This window comes from Hypanus sabinus, chromosome 8, assembly GCF_030144855.1.
Source record: "Hypanus sabinus isolate sHypSab1 chromosome 8, sHypSab1.hap1, whole genome shotgun sequence".
NCBI classification, from domain to species: domain Eukaryota; kingdom Metazoa; phylum Chordata; class Chondrichthyes; order Myliobatiformes; family Dasyatidae; genus Hypanus; species Hypanus sabinus.
In genome coordinates, this window is record NC_082713.1 from 91,923,474 (window position 1) to 91,940,478 (window position 17,005).

At 42.7% G+C, this 17,005-nt stretch overlaps 1 protein-coding gene across 2 annotated transcripts in view; it reads left to right on the top strand.

The window, feature by feature from the left end:
- Positions 1-11,923, top strand: part of chmp1b (charged multivesicular body protein 1B) — a 49,943-nt gene extending 38,020 nt beyond the window's left edge. For both annotated transcript variants that reach the window (XM_059977488.1, XM_059977487.1), the window contains exons 7-8: positions 3,391-3,463; positions 11,117-11,923. In XM_059977488.1, coding sequence (XP_059833471.1) covers positions 3,391-3,463; positions 11,117-11,161 — 118 coding nt within the window. In that variant the 3' untranslated portion in view covers positions 11,162-11,923. The remainder of the gene's footprint in view (positions 1-3,390; positions 3,464-11,116) is intronic.
- The last annotated feature ends 5,082 nt before the right edge of the window (positions 11,924-17,005 follow it).

Genomic DNA, 17,005 nt, shown 5'->3' on the forward strand with positions numbered 1-17,005 from the left:
TACCCATACTGACTCAAAAGAGGATCCCTGCTACATTATCCACCCTTTCTGCAGCTGTAATAGTATCCCTGACTAGTAATGCCACCCCTCCTCCCCTTTCCCCCTTCTCTATCCCTTTTAAAGCACTGAAATCCAGGAATATTGAGAATCCATTCCTGCCCTGGTGCCAGCCAAGTCTCCGTAATGGCCACTACATCATAATTCCATGTATGTATCCAAGCTCTCAGTTCATCACCTTTGTTCCTGATGCTTCTTGCGTTGAAGTACACACGCTTTAGCCCTTCTACCTTACTGCCTTTATACCCTTTATTCTGCTGCTCTTTCCTCAAAGCCTCTCTAAATGTTAGATCTGGCTTTACTCCATGCACTTCTTTCACTGCTGTATCGCTCTGGGTCCCATCCCCCTTGCCAATTAGTTTAAACCTTCCCGAACCATGCTAGCAAACCTACCTGCAAGGATGTTGCTCCCCCTCGAGTTCAGGTGCAACTCATCCCATCTGTACAGGTCCCATCTTCCCCAGAAGGAATCCCAATGGTCCAAAAATCTAAAACCCTGCCCCCTGCACCAACTACTCAGCCACACATTCAACTGCCATCTCCTCCAATTCTTACCATCACTATCAAGTAGCACTGGGAGCAATCCTGAGAACGTCACCCTTGAGGTCCTGTTCTTCAGCCTTCTGCCTAGTTCCCGAAACTCACACTTCAGGACCTCATCCCTCTTCTTGCCTATGTCATTGGTACTGTTACGTACCCCGTAACTGGGTTAACAGACCAGCAGAAATGGAATGATATGTTGGAGTCTGGTGGCCCTGTAACTAAAGGTGTTTATTTGTAAACTAAGCAATACAGTATCAAAAATGCAAATATACATATAAAACAGGTTAGCAATGATAAATACAGAAGTGTAGAAATAAGAATCAAAACTAAGCTCTATCAAAGTCTAGGGGTAAATGAATTGTCATAAGAGAATATAGAGTTCAGTTCGTGCTGAGGTAGTTGCTGTGTTGCAATGTTGGGGGGGAGAGAGAGAGAGAGAGCAAGAGATGAGCAGCTGTAGCAGGCAAACCTTTTGTCGTCTTCTTGTTCCATTGTACCGTTGGGGTCATCGGTTATGACCCTTCCGTTCCAGGCTAGACCGTTCTTCAGTGATGGACTCGTCACCCAGGCAAGGGCGGGGACACACACAAGTCTCCACCGGTCTGCCTTCATCCACCGTGCTCTGGACCGATTCTCCTGAACCGATCCTCCAGGCCCCCACCTTCCTGTGGGTGCACAACACTCTTTCAGTGTCCACTGGTATGTCTGAGGGTGTCTCCCCAGACCTGTCTTCTATCCCCATTGACAGGGTATCAGCCATCCACCAACTCCACATGTGCATGTCCATCAAACTAGTCCACTCCCTGCTGTCTCAGCAAGAATGTTAACAAGCAAAGAAATTACCTTGCAGCAAAAGATTGTTTACCTTTCCATCAGTGAAGAAGCCATAATACTAAATCATCCGTCTGTCTCTCTCTTATCTGTAGCAAATGCCCCTACCTCTGTTCTTCATCTCTCTCTCTCATTAGCAGCATAGTTCCCGGGGTAGGGGGGTCAGCCCTGGACCCCGTTTCCATCTGGTTTGTTCAGCACACATGACAGTACCAACATGTATCACGACTTCTGGTTGCTTTCCTTCTCGTAACAGTATGTCATGCACCCGGTCAGAGACATCCCGGACCCTGGCACCCGGGAGGCAACAAACCATGCGGGTGTCCTTCTCACGTCCACAAAATCTCCTGTCTGCTCCCCTAACTGTAGAGTCTCCAATGACGACAGCTCTCCTCTTCTCCGTCCCATCCTTCTGCACCACAGGGTCAGACTCAGTGCCAGAGGCCCTGCCACCGTGGCTCACACCTGGTCGGACATCCTCGCCAACAGCATCCAGGACGGTAAACTTATTATTCAAGGAAATGGCTACAGGGGTGCTCTGCACTACCTGTCTACTCTCCCTCGCTTTCCCCCCTCGGACTGTCACCCAATGACCTGCTTCCTGCAGCCTAGGTGTGACTACCTCCCTGTAGCTCTCATCTATGACTGCCTCATTCTCCCTTATGAGTCGAAAGTCATCCAGCTGCTGCTCCAGATTCCTCACACGGTCTTCCAGATCTGTTTTGTTCTGTTTTATATATGAAATCATGTTTGGTTATAAAATAGTTCACTCATGATTGTATTCAGCGAAGACAATTATCCCTCGTTAGTCTTCAAACATTGATGCAGCGTTGCATCTTCACCCTGAACAGATTGCCATCTCCTGTTGTAGTCCCTGCAGGGTATGCAGCTTTACAGTTGTTGCTCAATGCGTGTCCCATATACTCAGAAGATGTTGCAGTCACGTTAGCTCCTTTTACTTTTGTTAATGTTGGATACATTTTTCAGATTTGCAGGATCGGTTATAATAATGAGTCATTTCAAATAGTGTTCTTTGGCTTATCTGGACCACACCAAATCATTTAAACTGCCTACTGCCATTGACCTGCACCGGGACCAAAGCCCTCCACACCCCTCCCACCCATGTACCTATCCAAGCTTCCCTTAAACGTTGAAATTGAGCTGGCTGCTCATTCCAGACTCTCACAACCCTTTGAGTGACCTTTCACCCTTAATCCAAGTTGTGGTCCCACCGAACCTCAGTGGAAAAAGATTACTTGCATTTACCTCATAACTCAAGTCCTCCAGTCCCAGCAACAGCCTTGTAAATTTTCTCTGCACTCTTTCAAAATTATTTACATCTTCCCTGTAGGTAGATGACCAAATGTGCCCAATACTCCAAGTTAGGCTCCACCAACAATTTATAGAACTTCAACATAACATCCCTTACTCAATACTTTTTTATATGGGCTAATGTGCCAGAAGTTTTCTTTACAATCCTATCCACCTGTGCCACCGCTTTCAATGAATCATGGACCTGTATTCCCTGGTCCCTGTGTTCTGCCACACTCCTCAGTGCCCAACTGTTACCTGGTTGGGCCTACCATATTGCACCACCTTCCACTATCTGCATTTAATTCCATCTGCCATTGATCAGCCTATTTTTCCAGCTGGTCCAGATCCCACTGCAAGCTCTGATAGTCTTCCTTGCTGTTCACTAAACCCACAATCTTGGTGTCATCTGCAAATTTGCAGATCCAGTTAACCATATTATCATGCAAGTCATTGATTTAGACGACAAACATGAACAGCAACAGTCCCTGCGGCACTTCACTGGTCACAGAGGCAACTATCAACCATCACTCTCTGGCTTCTCCCACAAAGCCAACATCTAATCCAGTTTACTACTATATTTCCAATAGTATTGTCTGAATTCTAGAACAGAAATGCCTAATGGAGCATGTGTTCTTTATATTTCAGTCTTGATTTGAATCTGCAACTTCCTGAAGGTCAAATGGGATCAGTTAGCAGCAGTGTGGCTTCTGCTGAACAGGTAAAATCGTTATCTTGTGCCTTTGGCTTTAAAAAACGTTATAGCAACAACACTGCTCTATGTATTTGTATTTATTATTTTAACTGGTTAATGTCTGATTTGGAATCATTTTATATTGTCCTCTGTAGTTTTACAAGATTTGTTATTAGGAGCCAGTGCTGAATTAGCCTGGACTGGTAACAGGATCTCTGCTGATAAAGAGTGATCAAACAGTTCCAAGCTGATCTTTTGGCTTTAGAGCTGTGATTTGGGTCCATCCAGAGTGTGGAGATCTGAGAGGCATGTTGCTCCACACAGAAGACAGTGATTATTTAAAAAGAAAACCCTGCCAGAGGCAGAGGTAGAAATAGATAGCAAGGTATTAGAAATGGGACTACTGCAGGATTGTCACAGATAACATTGTGGTTGGTATGAATAAGTTGGGCTGAGAATCCTCTTCTGTGCTCCAGTTCTGACACCTCCACTCTGAAACAGTTAAAAAGTATTTGGCGCATCCAAAGACTTTGTGCTTTACAACACCAGAAATGAAACAAATTTGCAAAGACAAATGTCAGCACAGTACTTAGTGGAGTAAGTGAAAGCAAAGATAGGTGCCCTTGTTGGGGCTGTGTTAAGGTGCTTTGTTCAGGCAGCACGAAGCGCTTTCTCCAAAGAACCACGGGTCTTCAGCTTCATGATGTAAAAGTGGAGATCATGGCACCATGGATATTTTCAGTTGAATTCACCACATTGCTGAGGTGACCAGTCCCATGGCATCAAGTGAAAAATGAATATTCTGAGATGCTATTACTTTTCAGAACATTGATACAGTCACTGTAGTAGAGATAGAGAGCCTCTGCCTGTCGAGGAAGCAGAGAATCTGCAGAAGGACTTGGACAGGTTGAAAGAATAGACAAAGAAGTGACAGATGGAACACAGCATAGGGAAGTGCATGGTCATATATTTTGGTGGAAGGAATAAAGGTATAGGCTATTTTCTAAACAAGGAAAGAATTTGAAAATCTGAGGTACCATTGCAGGATTGTCATAGATAAACATAGGATTCTTGGTTCAGGATTAACTGTTGGTTAACTTGCTAGTTGCTTCAGCTGTTTAACTTGAAGGTTGAGATGATTACAAGGAAGGCAAATGGAATGTCTAAGCATTCATTTGAAAGGACCAGAGTATAAAAACAGTGGTGAATCAGTGATTGGAAACGTGAGAAGATATAGCTCTCTCAAGTTCGCCGACTGAGTACACAAGACATTCATAGTAGTTTAGTGTTTGAGCAATGGCCAATCAGTGATCAGAAGTAATTGGAAAACTTTGGGAGGTAAGTGCAAAAATTGCAGGGGCAGAGATATTTAGAACCATAGAACACTACAGCAAAGAAACAGGCCATTCGGCCCTTCTAGTCTGTGCCGAAACTTTATTCTGCCAGTCCCATTGACCTGCACCCAGTCCATAACTCTCCAGACCTCTCATATCCATGAATCTATCCAAGTTTTATTCTTAAAACTTAAGAGTGAGCCCGCATTTACCACGTCAGATGGCAGCTCGTTCCACACTCCCACCACTCTCTGAGTGAAGAAGTTCCCCTTAATGTTCCCCCTAAACTTTTCCCCTTTCACCCTAAAGCCATGTCCTCTTGTATTTATCTCTCCTAGTCTAAGTGGAAAGAGCCTACTTGCATTTATTCTGTCTATACCCCTCATAATTTTGTAATCATCCTTAGTGACAGGTGAGGTACCAGAGAACTGGAGGATTGATAATGTTCCACTGTTTAAGAAAGGCTGTAAAAATAAACCTTTTAATTATAGGCCAGTGAACAGCAGTTGGAAGGTATTCTAAGACTCTGCATATATGAATATTTGGATAGATGGGAACTAATTAGGGATAGTCAGCATGTCTTTGTGGTAGATAGTGTCTAACCAATTTTATACAGTTTTTTGAGGTTCTTACTGGGAAAATTGATAAAGGCAAGGCAGTAGATGCTTTTTCCATGGACTATAGCAAGGCATTTGACAAGGTCCCACATGGGAGGTTGGACAAGAAGGTTCAGCTGCTCGTCATTCAGGATGAGGTAGTAAATTGGATTAGACATTAGCTTTGTGGGAGAAGCCTCTCTGACTGGAGGCCTGTAACTAGTGCCGCAGGGATCGGTGCTGGGTATGTTGTTTGTCATCTATATTGGTGATCTGAATGATAATGTTGGTAACAGGATCCGCAAATTGGCGGATGTCAACAAGATTGGGGGTGTATTGGACAGTGAGGAAGACTATCTGAGTTTGAAGTGCATCCTAAGCCCCCTCCTTTACTCTGTATACCCATGGCTGTGTAGCCACCCACAGCTCTAATTTGCCAATTAAATTTGCTACACTGACTGGCCTTATCTCAAATAATAACGAGGCAGGCGACAGAGAAGAAGTCATCACCCTGATGCTGTGGTGTCAAGAAAACAACCTCTCCCTGAATGTTGCAGAAACAATAGACAATAGACAATAGGTGCAGAAGTAGACCATTCGGCCCCTCGAGTCTGCACTGCCATTCTGAGATCATGGCTGATCATTCACTATCAATACCCAGTCCCTGCCTTGTCCCCATATCCCTTGATTCCCCTATCCATCAGATATGTATCCAGCTCCTTCTTGAAAGCATCCAGAGAATTGGCCTCCACCGTCTTCCGAGGCAGTGCATTCCACACCTCCACAACTCTCTGGGAGAAGAAGCTCTTCCTCAACTCTGTTTTAAATAACTGACCTTTTATTCTCAATCCATGCCCTCTGGTACTGGACTCTCCCAACATCTGGAACATATTTCCTGCCTCAATCCTATCAAATCCTTTAATTATCTTAAATGTTTCAATCAGATCCCCTCTCAATCTCCTCAATTCCAGCGTGTACAAGCCCAATCTCTCCAATCTCTCGGACGACAGGAGGAATGGAGACAAGCTCACCCCTATTGACATCAATGGATCTGGGGTTGAGAGAGTGAACAGCTTTTAAGTTCCTCGGCATACACATCACCGAGGATCTTACGTGGTCTGTACGTACTGGCTGTGTGGTGACAAAGCGCAACAGCACCTCTTTTACCTCAGACAGTTGAAGAAGTTTGGTATGGGTCCCCAGATCCTAGACTTTTTACAGGGACACAATTGAGAGCATCCTGATTGGCGGTTTACTGCCTGGTATGGGAACTGTACTTCCCTTAATCGCGGGACTCTGCGGAGAGTGGTGCAGACAGCCAGCACATCTGTAGATGAGAACTTCCCACTACTCAGGACATTTACAAAGACAGATTTGTAAAAAGGGCCTGAAGGATCATTGGAGACCCGAGTCACCCCAACCACAAACAGTTCCAGCTGCCACCATCCGGGAAACGGTACCACAGCAGGACCAACAAGCTTCTTCCACCAGGCCAACAGACTGATTAATTCTCGCTGATACAATTGTATTCTATGCTATATTGATTGTCTTCTTGTACTATTTATTACAAAGATTTTTACTCATGTATGTGAAGGATGGAAGAAATAAAGTGAATTCAATATAATTCAGTTCAAATGGGCTGAATATTGAAGGATGGAATTTAAGGGTGACAAGTGTATGGTGGTGTACTTCAGTAGACAAACCAGAGTAGGACTTACACCGTGAGCGTGGGGCACTGAGGAGTGTGGTAGAACAAAGGGATCTGGGAATACAGGTCCATAATTCATTGTAAATGGCGGCACAGGTAGATAGGGTCATAAAGAAAGGCACATTGGCCTTCATAAATCAAAGTATTGAGTCCAGGAGATGGGATGTTATGTTGAAGTTCTGTACGACATTGGTCAGGTCTAATTTGGAGTGTTGTGCAGTCATCTTCAGGCTCCTTTGCCTCCTTCCTAATGGTAGTAACAAGAAGAGGGCATGCTCCAGGTGGTGAGGGTCCTTAATGATGGACGCCACTGATTTGAGGCACTACTTGATGAAGGTATCCTCGATGGTGGAGAGACTTGTACTCTTGATGGAACTGACTGAGTCTACAACCCTCTGCACCCTCTTTCAATCTAATCCTGGTGATGACATCTATGGAAGGTCTTGGGGGGAAAAAAAAGATACAAAATTTACCAACTGATTTCGAACAGAGAACATTTCAACGGTAAGTTGCTGTAGTGTTTCTACCCAAAACAGTGACAATTCCTTCCCTCCAAACCCCTTCCCTCCCAAGATGTTGCTGGACCTGCTGAGTTCCTCCAGCAGGCTGGGGATTTAGTGGTAGGAAGGTAGAGAATGATTCTGATTTGGAGATCATCACTGATGGATTTCATGGATACGTAAGTTAATCAGGGACTTCAAAAGTGCACTAGAAGGTTGCTAACTAGCTGTAATTTGCAGGTTGGCATTCCGAGTTGAAATACTGCTTGCCATAATAACCTGCAGTACTTGTAAGCCGATTCGGAGTAATGCTATAATCATGGGTAAATCTGTGAAACTTGATGACTGGATGTTTTTTGTTTCTCACACCATTCTCTAAACTCTAGAGACTGATGTGCATGAAAATTCAAGGAAATCAGCAGTTTCTGAGCTACTCAAACCACCCTGGCTGGCACCAACAGTCGTTCAAACTCACTTAGATCACATTTCTTCACCATTCTAATGTTCGGTCTCAACAGATGAGCTCAATGCCCCTATGCTTGTTTTGGCTGTAAAAAAGCCCCCACTGATTCTGTGATTTCAGTCTCTGAGGCCGATGTGTGGGCAACCTTTAAGAAGGGTGATCACACGAAAAGCACCCAGTCTAGATGGGTACCTGGCAAAGTACTAAAGACCTGTGCTGATCAATGGGCTGGAGTGGTGGAGTGGTCACTGGGATCTTTAACCTCTCTCATTGCAGTCTGAGGTACAAGCAGGCTTCAAGTATACCAGTACCCAAAAAGAATGTGGCAACTTGTCTCTATTGCTATCAACTAGTAGTAATGAAGTGTTTTGAGAGATTGGTGACAATCAACTTGGATCCACTCCAGTTTGCTACTGGAGCAACAGGTCCACAGCAGATGCCATCTCATTGGCTCTTCACTCAACCCTGGAACATCTAACATCTGGACAACAAAGATGTTTAGCTCAGGATGCTGTTTCTCGACTACAGCTCAGCACTGAATACCATCACCCCCCCCCCCCCCCCCCCCAAAGCTAATCAGTAAGCTTCAGGACTTTGGCCTCAGTAAATCCTTGTGCAATTGGATCCTTGATTTCCTCACTTGCAGATCATAGTCATTTTGGTTTGGCAACATTTCCTCCATGGTCTCCATCAGCACAGGTACAGCACAAGGCTGTATGCTTAGCCTCCTGCCCTACTCGCTTTACAGTTATAATTGTGTGGCTAAGCACAGCTCCAATGTCATATTCAAATATGCTGATGATACCACTGTCATAGGCCAAATCAAAAGTGGTGATAAATCAGCATGTGGGGGGAGATTGAAAAACTGACTGAAGGTGCCGTAACAACCTCTTGTTCAATGTCAGAAAGACCAAGGAGCTGATTATTGACTTCAGGAGAAGGAAACCAGAGGTCCATAAGTCAGTCCTCATTGGAGGATTAAAGGTGGAGGGGATCAGCAACTTTAAATTCCTTGGTGTTATTAGTTTGGAGGACCTGTCCTTGGCCCAGCGCATACAATAAGTGCAATTACGAAGAAAGATTAGGCATGACATCTAAAACTGACAAACTTCTATAAGTGTGTAGTGGAGAGTATATTGACAGGTTGCATCACAGCCTGATATGGCGACACCAATGCCCTTGTACGGAAAATCCAACAAAAAGTAGTGGGTACGGCCCAGTCCATCATGGGTAAAACCCTCTCCACCACTGAGCACATCTACACGAAACACTGTGGCAGGAAAGCAGCACCCATCATCAGCATGCACCACCCATTGCCGCTATCAGGAAGAATGTACAGGAGTGTCAGAACCCACGCCACCAGGTTCAGGGACAGTTATTACCCCTAAATCATCAGGCTCTTGAATCAAAGGGGATAACATCACTCAACTTCACTTACCCCATCATTGAAATGTTCCTAGAGCCTATGGACTCACTTTCAAGGACTTTTCATCTCATGTTCTCGATATTTATTGCTTATTGATTTATTATGATTATTTCTTTATATTTGCACAGTTTGTTGTCTTTTGCACACTGGCTGAATGCCCAGTTGATGTAGCATTTCATTGATTCTGTTTTGTTTATTATTCTATGGATTTATTGAGTATGCCCACAAGCAAGCAAATCTCAGTGTTGTATATGGTGACATATACAGTACGTACTTTGATAACAAATTTACTCTGAACTTTTGAACTGAACCTCTTGACCATGTCTGCATGCTTTTATGCATTGAGTTAAATCATAGAAACATAGAAAACCTACAGCACAATAGAGGACCTTCAGCCCACAATGCTGTGCCAAACATGTACTTACTTTAGAAATTACCTAGGGTTACCCATAGCCCTCTATTTTTCCAAGCTCCATGTATCTATCCAGGAGTCTCTTAAAAGACCTTATTGTATCCGCCTCCACCGCCATTGCCAGCAGCCCATTCCACAAACTCACTCACTCACCACTCTGCGTAAAAATCTTACCCTTGACATCTCATCTGTACCTACTTTGAAATACCTTAAAACTGTGCCCTCTTGTGCTAGCCATTTCAGCCCTGGGAAAAAAAGCCTCTGACTATCCACACAATCAATGCCTCTCATCATCTTATGCACCAGTTGCTGCCGAGTAGTTGGCTGATGAGATATTTCCATTAATGAGCAGGTTTACAGGTGTATCTAATAAGGTGGCCACCAAGTGGATTGTACAGGAACAATGTGCAAACTAATTAAATCCGTATTTAAGTGCCTACACATATGCATATCTTTCCATTCTCTGCACATTCATGTGCCTATCTAACAGCCTCTTAAACACCTCCATCATCACCGTTACAACCACCCACCACTCCAAAAAAAAGACTTGTTCTTTCTCACTTTAGGGGCATACCTTCCAGTATTAGACATTTCCACTCTGAGAAAAATACTATCGATTTCTCTCTTAATTTTATAACCTCTGTCAGGTCTCCCCTCAGACATTGCAGAGGAAATAAGCCAAGCTTGTCTCTCTTACAGTACATGCCATTTAATCCAGGCAGAATTCTGGTAAACAACTTCTGTTCCTTACAAAGCTTCCACAGCCTTCCTGTAATTGGGCAACCAAAATGCAGTGCTCTAGATGCAGCCTAACTAGAGTTTTATTAAACTGCAACATGACTTTCCAACTTGTGAACTCTGGGTCTTGACTAATAAAGGCAAGCATGCCGTACACTTTCTTTACCATCCTGTCATCCTGTGCAGGGAACTATGGACTTCAGCTCTGAGATTCCTGTTTAGGGTCCTGCATTATTGCATACTGTACGTTTTGCATTTCCAAAGTACAACACATCACATTTGGCTGAATTAAACTCTGTTTCTATTTCTCCACCAATATTTGCAGCTGACCTTAATCATGCTGCATCCTTTGGAAATCCTCTACACTGTCTGCAACTGCAACAAATGTATTGTCAGCAAACTTATAACCAACCCACCTACATCATAACAACATTATTCTAATACTTGAAAATATTTTTAAAATATCACCTTCTAATATAGTTAACTACTGTTTTTGTTCACAGGATGATCTTTCCCAAAGACTTTCAAGACTTCGAGATCAAGTGTAAAGATGAGAAAACATTCAGCCTTAATACTTTGGGAATTATGTATAATCTTCAGTTGCGGAGGGGGCAAAGTGTGGTTATAACATATTGATATTCTTTTGTAGTTGAGTCACTAGTATGCTGTCACCAGGATAGGCCATGTTGAGATGTAAACCTGAGATATGGTTAATGCATTTGGTAATCACACAGCCTCCTTCCTTTCTCTTACAACTTAGTATAAACTGGGAATCTTGTTTATGTGAGGGGTGGGGAAAGTTCAGGTGACTTTTGTATTCAGATGAAGTCTACAATATTTGTGATGAGACAGTTTCCTCTCTTAAAACATAGTGCAATTTTGCTATCAACCATTGTATCTTAATTGTTCAGGATGCATCACTGAAAAAATGATGTTTGGATTAAAAGATGATTGAAAGTATTTTTGAAATATGGTATCGTATTTTCACCACACTTCTGCACAAAGCTTTATTGTAATTTGGTTTTACTTTCTGTTGTGTATTGCTGGGACTCTAATAGTTAGAATATTCCCCAAGTGTTATAAAATTTAATCTATTTAAGAAGTTTGAAAAAGCTTTGAAGACATTTAACCTCACTAGGGGGGGGGGGGGTATAAATTAAGCTCTATTGTACTAAATCTTTTGATGATTGCACACTGATTGCAGGGATATTGTGTCTGTATGAGGTTTACATGTTAATATGATTCTTTTAAAATTTTTGCATTTCTTCCGCTGTACTTGACCTTACAATTAAAGGTTCTTTAAAATAAAATGTGTGTGTTACTCTGAGCTGAAACGGTCCTGAACGTTCTGAATGCCCCTTTGACAACAGCCATTCATTCAAATTGTAGACCTAATTTTCTGAATCTAAGGGGCACTGACCTGTTTTTGTAAAAAGAACTGCAGTGCAGTGAAGTTGATAATTGAAGATCATAAGATTTAATGTAAGAATTAACTTCTAGCCAGTCTAGATTCCTTTGTTGTTGTCCAAAAACTTTTACAATATTCCTTATGTTTTTTTCATTAGAAACTGAAATTGAATTTGTGTTGTTTCTATGGCAATTTAATTTTTACACATTTATTTAATAACCTGAGGGATATTGAGGTCTTTTTTTTTCCCTCTGAAAATACTGCTGTATTTTCTGTTTTCTGTTGTTTCTAATTGAAATAAAATTTGAAGTACATTTAGTATCAAGTATCATGTATGCAGTATACAAACCTAAGATTTGTTGCTCCACAGACAGCCACAAAACAAATAAACACTATGGGACCCTTTCAAGAAAACGTCAGACATGCAAACAAAGAAACAAATCGCATAAATGGCAAAAATGAAGAAAAACACAGACTATAAAACATCAAATCATATTGAAACCATCTAGGAATATTCAGTATAGTTCAGTTCAGTTCAATTTAGCGCTGTTAGTTGCCTGTAGGCCACAGAGCTAGTTTGACCTAATGAAAATCACAAAAAAGGGAAACCAGAAACACATTAACATGAACGATAAAGAGTGTCGATTAAACCTTGCTCAAGAGCCAAGACTCCAGCAACATCAAGGAAGAGAGAGAGACCAATCAAATGCAGGCATCTTCCTAGGGGAGCAGCAAGTGATAGACCAGTCACACACAGGCATCTTCCTCCAGGAGCAGTGAGTGAGAGGGAGAGAGATGGGTCAAATGGAGGCAGACAGCACTGAACACCCACTCGCCATCCGCTCTCATCTTCATTGATTTCAACCTTGATGCTTTAATCAGTGTGATCGGCAAGAAATGGAGTTGATCATGGGCTCGCACCCTGTCTCCGGGTTTCTTGGCCTCCAGGCTGCACACACCGCTCAAAAGCACACCAAACTTCCTTGGAGTCAGAAAAGGGCAAGATGGCTCAATTGGCCTGCAAGCACACCATCAAAATGTAAATCACAGGTTCCAATCATAGCTGAATTATATGTGAAAGAAGAAGAAATAAAAGAAGCAGTTTTGTGAATTATCTGTAGGACATAGTCATTGCTCATGTTGTTAACTGGCACCATCTTCAGTAATTCTTCAAGCAAACTGTATTGCCAGAATATAACAAGTGGACATGTGCCCCTCCTGATAGGTTTCTCAGTTCTCTGCATATTCTGGTATTGCTCAATGCATGACAATTTTAGGTGGAACTGCTTTTTTTATATATACTTTTTCTTCCAGTGTAATGGAGTGACATCAATTATAATAGACCAACCATTACCTGGATAAATGTCTGTCTGTTGATCACAAATCAAATTTCACTAATGTCAGTCTGCTTTAGTTATATTCTGGGCAGAGTGTCTATACTCAAAACCATTGAAGAGGGTACCATCTTGTATAAGACCATAAGGCATAGGAGCAGAATTAGGCCACTCCATGTATGGAGTCTGCTCTGTCATTCAATCTTGACTGGTTTATTCTTCTTCTCAACCCCATTCTCCTGGCTTCTTCCCATAACATTTGACACCCTGACTATTCAAGAACCTATCAAACTCCGCTTTAATTATACCCAGTGACTTGGCCTCTGCAGAATATTTGACTTGTGCATCTGGTTGTAAGATCTAAAATTATTTCCTGGTTAATTGGCGTGCACTTATGTCATCATTCACATTCAATTACCGTAGCATGTGTTACCATTTATCATCCGCACAAAGAATCTTCCTTTCCCAATTTTTACCTGCAACAATCTGCAGATCGAAGTAAATTCGTTGAAACAATTATTTTACTGACCTGCATTTTTTTTTGTACAAAGCCAACACTGCTGTATCATGCTGAGAAATTTCAGAATCAGGTTTAATATCACTGATACATGTTGTGAAATTTGTTTTGCAGCAACAGCACATTGCAATACATAATAATTAAAAAATTAAATTACCATCAGAAATATATATAAAAATCAAATAATTCATACAAAAAGAGGATAAAACAGTGAGGCAGTATTCACGAGTTCATTGTCCATTCAGAAATCTGATGACGGAGGGAACAAGCTCTTCCTGAAGTACTGAGTGTGTTTCTTCAGTAGCCCAGAACTGTTCACTCTACTCAAGGTGAGGCCTCACCAGTGCCTTATAAAGCCTCAACATTGCATCCCTGTTCTTGTATTCTAGACCTCGTGAAATGATTGCTAACATTGTATTTGCCTTCCTCACCACTGACTCAATCTGCAAGTTAATATTTAGTGCACTAATCTTTGCAACTCAGATTTTTGGATTTTCTACCAGTTTAGAAAATAGTCTGCATATGTATCTACCATCAAAGGTGCATGACCATGCATTTTCTAACGTTGTATTTCATTCGCCACTGTCTTGCCCATTCTCTTAATCTGTCTGTCCTTCTGCAGCCTCCCTGTTTCCACAACACTACCTGACCCTCCACCAATCTTAATATTATCTGCAAACTTGACAACAAACCCATCTATACCATCATCTAAATCAATGATATACAGCATAAAAAGAAGCGGTCCCAACACCGGCCCTTGCGGAACACCACTAGTCACCGACAGTCAACCAGAAAACGATCCTTTTATTCCCATTCATTGTCTCCTACCAATCAGCCAATGCTCTAATCACGCCAGTAACTTTCCTGTAATACCATGGCCTCTTAACCTCATGTGTGGCACCTTGTCAAAGGCCTTCTGAAAATCCAAATATACACTATCCACTGCATCCCCTTTATCTATCCTACTTGCAATATCCTCAAAGGATGCCGACAGCTTCATCAGGCAAGATGTTCCCCTAAGGAAACCATGCTGACTTGTTCTATCTTGTCCTGTGTCACCAAGTACTCGATAACCTCAACTGATTCCTACATATTCCCAGCCACTGAGGTCAGGCTAACTGGTCTATAATTTCCTTTCTGCTGCCTTCCTCCTTTTTTAAAAAGTGGAGTAACATTTACAATTATCCAGTGCTCCAGAACTAATGCGAGTCCAATGATTCTAAAGATCATTACTACTTCCTCCACAATTTCAGAACCTTAGGGTCCAGTTCATCTGGTCCGGGTGACTTACATAACCCTTAGGTCTTTCAACTTTTTGAGCACCTTCTCTCTTAAAAGTAACTGGACTAACTTCTCTTCCCTCACACCTTCATCATCTGGCACACCGCTAGTGTCTTCCACAGTGAAAAATACTCATTCAGTTCATCTGCCATCTCCTTGTTCCCCATTATTATTTCTCTGGCCTCATTTTCTAGTGGTCCTATACCCACTCTCAACTCTTTTATTTTTTTTATATACTAAAAAGCTTTTCTATCCACCTCAATATTATTTGCTAGCTTGCTTTCATATTTCATCTTTTCCCTCCAAATGATTCTTTTAGTTGTTTTCTGTAGGTTTTTAAAAGCTTCCCAAACCTCTAAGTTTGCACTAATTTTTACTTTATTGTATGCTCTCTGTTTGTATAGTAAGGAAGCTGGTTCTACTATTTTGCCATTTGAGAATTTCTTTGTTTTTGGCATACCTCTATCCCACACTTTCCTCGTTTTTCCCAGAAATTCATGCCATTGCTACTCTAGAAATATAGAAACATAGAAAAATTACAGCACAATACAGGCCCTTCAGCCCACTAAGCTGTGCTGAACATGTCCCTACCTTAGAACTACCTAGGCTTTACCCATAGCCCTCTATTTTTCTAAGTTCCATGTAGCCACCCAGGAGTCTCTTAAAAGACCCTATCATTAAAAGTGTCTTAAAAGTGCTAGTCTTTGGCTCAAGAGCTTTGGGCAGTTTTGGCAGTTGGATAGTGCAGTCAAGAATTGATTAGCAGTTGATTGGCAATCAAGATTTGAATAGCTCAGTCTCAGCAGAAAACAGCTGATTGGGCAATCGCAGTCAGGTGACCTTGCAGCTGGCAAAGCTCAAGCAAATAAAAAGAGGGAGCGCTGCAGCAGAGTGGCCTGTTGGGAAGCAGCCTGGTCAAGGGAAGTGCTAGTCTTTGGCTTGAGAGTCTTTGATGAGGAGACTACGCCAGGCACAATTGGAGAGGGTGAAGACATGACTGCTAAGCTGATTCAGTGTGCTACGTGCATGACGTGGGAGGTCAGGGACACTGATGGTGCCCATGGCTGCTACAGCTGTGGAAAGTGTGTCCAGATTCAGCTTCTGAAGGAGCATGTTGCAGCACTGCAGAAAGAACTGGATGACCTCAGGTTTATCTGTGAAAGTGAGAGTTTTCTGGACAGGACCAACAGTGAGGTTGTTACACCGAGGATACCAGAAGAGAGAAAGGGGGTGACGATGAGGAAGGAAAGGATGCTTGAAGTACAGGAGACCCCAGGGGATGTACCTCTTGTAAACAGGTTCACCCTCTTGGAAGCTGTCAGGGCAGAAGATACTGCCAGTCTGAGAGGTGGACAGGTCTGCAAGCTGAAAACTGGTGCAGAAGCAGAGCCGAGGAGTCAGACACCAGGAAGAGCCGTGGTAGTAGGGGACTCCATAGAAAGAGGTATAGAAAGGGGTTTCTGTGGCAACAGGTGAGATTTAAGGATGGTGTGTTGCCCCCCTGGTGCTAGGATCCAAGACATCACGGACCAATTGCAGGGGATCCTCAAGGGTGAAGGTGAACAGCCGGAAGTGGTAGAGCATGTCGGCACAAATGACATTGGGAAGAAGAGGAAGGACATTGGGCAGTGGGACTTCAGAGAACTCAGAAGAAGGCTGAAAAGCAGGACTTCCAGGGTGGTTATCTCTGGTTTGCTTCCAGTTCCTTGTGCTGGAGAGGGCAGGAACAGGGAGATAATGGATCTGAATGTGTGGCTGAGGAACTGATGCAGGAAGCAAGGATTTACATTCTTGGACCACTGGGATCTGTTTTGGGGTAGGGATGAATTGTACAAAAGGGATGGGTTGCACC